At 40.1% G+C, this 7517-nt stretch overlaps 1 protein-coding gene across 2 annotated transcripts; it reads left to right on the top strand.

Moving 5' to 3' along the window:
* Window positions 1-1771: 1771 nt before the first annotated feature.
* LOC311046239 (tripartite motif-containing protein 16-like) lies at window positions 1772-3628 on the top strand (the record flags this gene model as incomplete). Of its 2 annotated transcripts, XM_084058443.1 has the most annotated exons (2): window positions 1772-3417; window positions 3473-3628. In XM_084058443.1, 2 exons carry the CDS (start codon window positions 1772-1774, stop codon window positions 3489-3491), a joined length of 1665 nt encoding a protein of 554 aa, XP_083914569.1. In that variant the 3' UTR covers window positions 3492-3628. The 2 variants fall into 2 exon arrangements, with proteins under 2 accessions (XP_083914569.1, XP_083914570.1); XM_084058444.1 differs by having other exon boundaries at window positions 1772-3628.
* Window positions 3629-7517: the final 3889 nt, after the last annotated feature.

Here is a 7517-nt window from a genome sequence, read left to right on the forward strand (position 1 = left end):
TGGGTCTGAAAAGCATTGTGTAAAGTAACTATATACATTTACTCAAGTAGCCTACTGTACATAATATATATATATATATTTTTAACTTTACTTGAGTATTTCCAATATTCAGTACTTTTAATTCTACTCCACTACAATTATTAGTTACTTACTTTGTAGATTATTTTGTATTATTATTACAAAGCATACATTAACAACATTTCGGCCAATTGAAAATAGCGATCAATGCAACATTGTGAGCTTGTAGATCTGCTATTTCAAAAGATTTGCATACATTTGAAAACTTGTGAAATGGGACAATCTGCATGGGTAGGCCTACTTCTATTTTTGGTAGCCTACTTTAAGTACATTTTGATACCAATACTTTTGTACTTTTACTCAAGTACATTTTGAATTCCAGACTTTTACTTGTAACAGAGACAGAGTATTACTACATTGATACTTTCACTTAAGTAAAACATGAGAGTACTTTTTCCACCACTGCTGAAGGCTTTAGCTTAGTTGAATAAAATGTACCGAAGCCCTGACGTCACTCGCTCATCCCCAAATAACATTATTGGGTCATCTTCAAGCCCCCAGAACCGCGGTAGAACCCAGTCTATGTGTATAGAACAGTGACGTTGACGTCGCCTGGTGGTCAAATCTGGGATTGCAGGACATCCGCATTTAAAACGCTACTGCGAATGCTTCTTTTGTCTGAAACGCTAGTGCGCCTGCTCTATTGGCTCCAAAATTGGAAGCCAAAAAAGTAGAGGTACTTTCGGGTGCTTCATACGCTTGTGAGCAACTTTCATTGAAATGAACTGGTGTGGGCGGGGCCGCCGTGCGCTCTCTAGATATATTATAACTCTATGGTCATCTATATCAAGGGCGTATCGTCATAGAGGCCAATGGGGCCAAGGCCCGGTCTGGAAAACTCTGCTCCCCCAGGGGAAAAAAACAAAAAATCAACATAACAACATTAGCACCCCATCACCCATTCTGTTGTAGCCAACCACAGAAATCCGCCTTTGTTTTCAAATCGGGCTTATTTGCATTCGGCCGGATTGTTAATGAGTGGCCATTAAAAACCGGTTTCCCCGTCAAACCATCGTTGCGCGAGAATGGGGGGGGGGGGGCAGTGGAAAAAAAGTACTCTATTATTTTACTTAAGTAAAAGTATCAATACTGCAATGTAGATACTCAAGTAAAAGTTAAAATGTACAGTACTTGAGTAAATGTAGCCTATAGTTACTTTACCCCCCCCCCCCCCGCCCCGGCCCCCCCCCCGTCGTCAGACTTCGGTACTCTTGGAGACTTGTGAATAAACTGGAAAGTATTCCTCTGAAACTTTCAAATACAATTTAAAAATGTATTATTATCATAATACATTTTAATCACTTTCAGCATGGAATGAGGGGTCAGAGAGAGAGAGAGAGAGAGAGAGAGAGAGAGAGAGAGAGAGAGAGAGAGAGAGAGAGAGAGAGAGAGAAAGAGAGGCAGGACAAGTTCCAGTGTATCTTGTCATTAAATATTGACCAGGGTTTTAATTGTTTATTTGATTAATTCAAAGCACACACACACACACACACACACACACACACACACACACACACACACACACACACACACACACACACACACACACACACACACACACACACACACACACACACACACACACACACACACAGTCAAAAAGAACCTCCCATGTCATGTGATTTCTGAGTAAATGAAACTGAACTGCATTCAGTCTGTTTCTCAGTCTGGCTGTCAGACAGTCAGTTGTACAATGGCACAGCAAGGAGTTCAACTGGACCAGGAACAGTTCTGCTGTTCTATCTGTCTGGATCTACTGAAGGATCCAGTGACTGTTCCTTGTGGACACAGCTACTGTATGGGCTGTATCAAAGGCTTCTGGGATAAGGATGACCAGAAGGGACTCTACAGCTGTCCACAGTGCAGGGAAACCTTTAACCCAAGACCTGATCTGAAGAAAAACAACATATTGGCTGAGGTGGTGGAGAGCCTGAAGAAGACAGGACTACAAGCAGTTCCTCTTGATCTCTGCTATGCTGGGCCTGGAGATGTGGCCTGTGATTTCTGCACTGGGAAAAAACTGAAAGCTGTGAAGTCTTGTCTTCAGTGTCTGGTGTCTTACTGTGACACTCACCTCCAGCCTCACTATCAATTTCCTGCCTTTAAGAAACACAAGCTGGTCAAAGCCTCCAACAAGCTTCTGGAGAACATCTGCTCTCTTCACGACGAGGTGAAGAAGGTTTTCTGTCGTACTGATCAGCAGTGTATCTGTTATCTGTGCTGCATGGAAGAACACAAAGGTCACGATACTATCTCAGCTGCAGTAGAAAGAACTGAGAGACAGAAAGAGCTAGATATGAGTCAGCAGAACATCCAGCAGAGAATACAGGAGAGAGAGAAAGATATGAAGGGGTTTCAACAGAAGTTGGAGTCCATCAATCAATGTGCTGATAAAGCAGTGGAGGACAGTGACACCATCTTTATTGAGCTCATCTCTTCCATTGAGAGAAAACGATCTGAGGTGAGGGAGCTGATCAGAGACCAGGAGAAACATGAAGTGAGTCTTGTTGAAGAACAGAGGAAGTGTGTGGAGCAGGAGGTTTCTGAACTGACGAGCAGACATGCTGAGCTGGAGCAGATCTCACACACAGAGGATCACATCCATTTTCTACAGAGTTACACCTCTCTCTCAAAGATCAATGAATCTACACACCCAGTCATCAGCAGTGTCTGTCACTTTGAAGATGTGACTGTGTCCGTGTCAAAGATGAGGGACAAACTAGAGGACATTCTTAAAGAGGAAGGGACAAACGTCTCAGAGACCGTGAATACAGTGGATGTTTTACTGTCGACACCACCAGAACCCAAGACCAGAGCTGAGTTCTTACACTATTCATGTCCAATCACACTGGATCCAAACACAGCACATGAACGCCTGTCTCTGTCTAAAGGAAACAGAAAAGTATCCAGGATGAACAATCAACGCCCAGAGAGATTCACTGACCGCTATCAGGTTCTGAGTGTAGAGGGTCTGACTGGACGCTGTTACTGGGAGGTAAAGTGGAGTGGAAACAAGGTTGATATAGCAGTCGCATATAATGATTTCTGCAGAACAGGGCACGATAAGGAATTTGGATTTGGAATGAATGATACATCTTTTTCTTTACAGTGTCAGGCAGGAGGTTATAGCTACAGATACAACGGTGAAGTACAGAAATTCACGGGCCATGTGTCCTCCAGAGTAGGAGTGTACCTGGATCACAGTGCAGGTACACTGTCCTTCTACAGCATCTCTGACACCATGACTCTTATCGGCATGTTCAAGGCCACATTCACCCAGACACTCTATGCTGGATTTTGGACAGCTGCAGAAAGCACTGCTGAGTTGTGTGACCTCAAGTAGATCTGACTCTGTCTCTCAAATCACATTATGTTTATTTTGTCTATAGGAAAGAAATTGTAGAATTTGTTAATAATCTGTTTTACTATTTTGTTATCTTGCATTCATACAGTACAGTTTATCTCAAGGAGCAATTTGGGATTTGTCATGTGTAATTGTTTAGTTTTTTTTGATATTCCATGTGATTCCATGTTGGAAACAATGATTCTATTCAATTTAATGCAATATAAAAGTAACCAACATATTAATAAATACAATCAGTTCAATAAATGTTTGTGTGTTTTATTATTTTTTGTTTTATGGCTGTACGTTAACCTCCTGTCTTTTGTTCTTTATAGTGTTTAAAGGGAAGTATAGTCATCATAATGACAAACTAATCGTCAATTTTCTGAAAATTGACATTTTACAGATATCTTCCACTTCTCAGGTATTTGCTGTTCTTTGGCTTGCAGGGCAGCTGTATCTGTCTGGTGTATGAATATTACTACATTATATCCTGTTAACTCCTGTACTACTGACAAGACCCTGAGTATTACAATAACGTTATGGATTTTCAACAATATCCTGAGTATTAAAATAGCATAGGCATTCAATCATGAATTGATCAACCATAAATCAATGTATTGGCCCATTAATTAACCAGTTACCACTCTATATCTATAGCTCTACGACCACCAAACTTACAATGTACACATTAACTTTATTTATGTACGGAGGAATGATTATCGCTGATTAAAATGTAAACATTGAAATGATATTTTAGCAATTAAATTGATAAAAAGCACATGTGTGTTATTTATGTTTTGGATATTTATTTAAAACAACTGGTTTTACTTACAAATGTCTTATTGCAGTTTATTACAGTATGTGTGTGTGTGTGTGTGTGTGTGTGTGTGTGTGTGTGTGTGTGTGTGTGTGTGCGCGCGCGCGCGTGCGTGCGTGCGTGTGCACAATAATACACAAAGATCCAACCAATAATATGTATCATGTTGGTACAGTATTGCACCCCCCTTCTATTACCCCCAAAAAAGATATTTCAATTCAATCAAAAATCGGCGATCAAAAAAACAAAAATCGAAAGTGGCCTGGATTTTTCTAGGGGAGGAGAGATCTTAGTTGGGCAGGCGACCGCCTGTCCTTCCTCTGCAGTGGGTACGCCTCTGGGAAGGAGTAGGCCTAGCACAGCAGGGCTCATACACCTTGCTTCATCACTGCACACTGCATAATGTTGTGTGTAAAGCTTGTTTTGTATTGCTAAAACGACACATCTGGGGGACGGGATATTACTGCAATACACGCACGCACGCACGCACGCACGCACGCACGCACGCACGCACACACAGATTGCTTAGGGTGCTGCTGCTGCAATACACACTGGGCCATTACAAAATCACAGGGGTGTTCAAGAAAGAAGACCTTGGCTGTAGTGATGCACAGAGTTGCTCATGATGAAACTTATAATTATATGAATAATATAATTTAATCAACAGTATTGATCATGCTGACGTATGAAATGGACTAAATGATATGTGTACAGTACAGTACCTGTGATGAAATGAGATATGTATTATTTGGTTGTTGTTCGTTTAAAGGATAAAGATGCATACATTGGGTGAAGGGTGGGGATCTCATTTTAAACAAGCTTAGTGCTTTATGAGCCTTCCAGTTTAGTATACCTTGTATTGTGAATTTGTAATTCCATGTACTGTTGTTCTCATGTCTTACTAAATATAGTACATCAATCAATCAAGATGATTTTGACTCAATTGGGAACATTGATATACATGTACTTTGAATTGTTCAAACGATTGGTATTCTGAAAATTATCTTGACTTTAAAAACGCTTTTTTCTATTTTTGTGAAAACCTTTATTCCTTTAACAAATATATACCTGCGAAATAAATAATTCTAAAATCCAATTTTTTACAATCAACATTATGAAATGTACAACCATTATTATGCTTCTCTCTTATAAATATTACTGTGTTGAACCTATAAATCTAAGGGTGGCCTAACTTGTTTGGGTATTGATTAAAAGGGTTTAGCTAGTATTCAAAAAAACGCCTCCTTGAATCCAATTATCCTGGATACAAAATAAATACTCTGATACCAAACCAACAGTCAAATTCAGCAGCGAAGCTACAGTTAATCTCAGGTGATGAAGGAGGGCCACTGCATTGGGCCATAGGCAGAGGTTTCCTACATTGAAATTAGGAGGGACGAGAAGGATGTCGTTAGATTTCAGAGCGAGTCGTTACAAAACGCTTAGAGATGTCTAGGGTTATGCCACAGACTTCTGAAACCTAATAAAATGGATAACGTAACATGATCCTGTATAAGATCATGTAGGATTAGAAACAATAATTAGCAATATCTTCTCAATAGACAAATAATATAAACATAATGACATATGATTCAATAAAAAAAGCTTAGGAGCATCACTGCTGGTTTCTGAGGTCAAAGACAAAATTTGTTTTTTATCAACACAACAGTTTGGTGGATGAAAATGCTGACCTTGAGAGAGAAAAAACAATGATTATGAATACATTATTCTGGAGTCATGAGAGACAAACACAAAGTGTGATCTATTTGAGGTCACACACTCACCGCTGCTAATTGTGAACCCCCAAGTACTGCAGTACTCTGGAGGACACAAGACCTGGGATTTCTGTACAAAATGTCTGTGTCTGAAAACATAATATTCATTACAACACTGTAAAGACCAATATTTATAATTGTATCCTAATCTACTTATTCTGGACCCTGTTCTATATATCTTTATATGAGACTGCTATATGAACAATGTCTCCACCCCACTCTACCTTCCAGTAACAGCGTCCAGTCAGAGCAGACCTTCTCTACTCAGAACCTGAATACATCCAGTGAATCTCTCTGGGTGATGAGGATATGATTGTTGTTTGCTTATCCTTGTTACTGTAGCCTTGTTACCTTTAGACAGAGACAGGCGTTGATGTGCTGTGTTTGGATCCAGTGTGATTTGACATGAATATTGTAAGAACTCAGCTCTGGTCTTGGGTTCTGGACTGGTGGTGTTGACAGTAAAACATCCACTCTATTCACTTTCTCTGAGATGTTTATCCCTTCCTCTTTAAGAATGCCCTCTAGTTTGTCCCTTATCTTTGACACAGACACTGTCATGTCTTCAAATATCTCAGAGGACGGACATTGGGTGTGTAGATTCACTGATCTTTGAGAGGGAGGTGTAACTAGAGGTGTCACTAGAGGGTGTCATGAGGATGCTGTAAGGGAGTGAAAATGATGACAATAAAGTAAAATGTGAAACATGAGTTGTGTGGTATACTGTAGACCAGTAGTTCTCAAAGTGGGTTCCGGGCGGCGGGGACCCCATGGGTCCTTGAGGGGTTTCCAGGGGGTCCACAGCTAAATTTGTTAATACAGCATCACAATAATTTTAACCCCTTTATCTATACTTTATACGTTCTCTATTTGAAAATTGCACATTTGTACAATGTGTACGTCTGCTACTGTTTTAAAAATCTTGAAAGTGTTACAAGCAGAGATTGTATGTACTTGATGCAATAAACTGAAGCAACGTTTATTCTAAAAAGACAAATAAAGATGTATACTCCTCAATTGTTACTTATGGTCTAGCAGTTGTTTAAATGGTAAATGGTGCATTTAATATAGCACCTTTATCCAAAACACTTTACAATGTGCCATGCATTACATTCACCCATTCACACACACACTTAAGCAGAGGATCCCATGCAAGGCACCGACCTGCTCATATGGAGCAACTATGTGTTCAGTGTCTTGCTCAAGGACACTTCGACACTGACACTGGAGCCAGGGTTCGAACTGGGAACTTCAACCTTCTGTTTCCCAAGCGGCTACTCTACCTCCTGAGCCATTGCCACCCCCAAACAAGCAGCCAATTACAATGCACCCTCTGGGTTATGGGATCTAAACAGCTGACACATCCCTCCGGGTTATGGGAATGATGTTGCTTGTAAACACAGCTCTTTGGAAATTGTTTTTACTGAAAGTGGCAAAATACCTGGTTCACCTTTAATATACTATAAAATGACCAACATTGTGGACACAAAGAGAGAAAAAA

This window comes from Gymnoscopelus microlampas, assembly GCF_963454915.1.
Source record: "Gymnoscopelus microlampas genome assembly, chromosome: 5".
NCBI classification, from domain to species: Eukaryota; Metazoa; Chordata; class Actinopteri; order Myctophiformes; family Myctophidae; genus Gymnoscopelus; species Gymnoscopelus microlampas.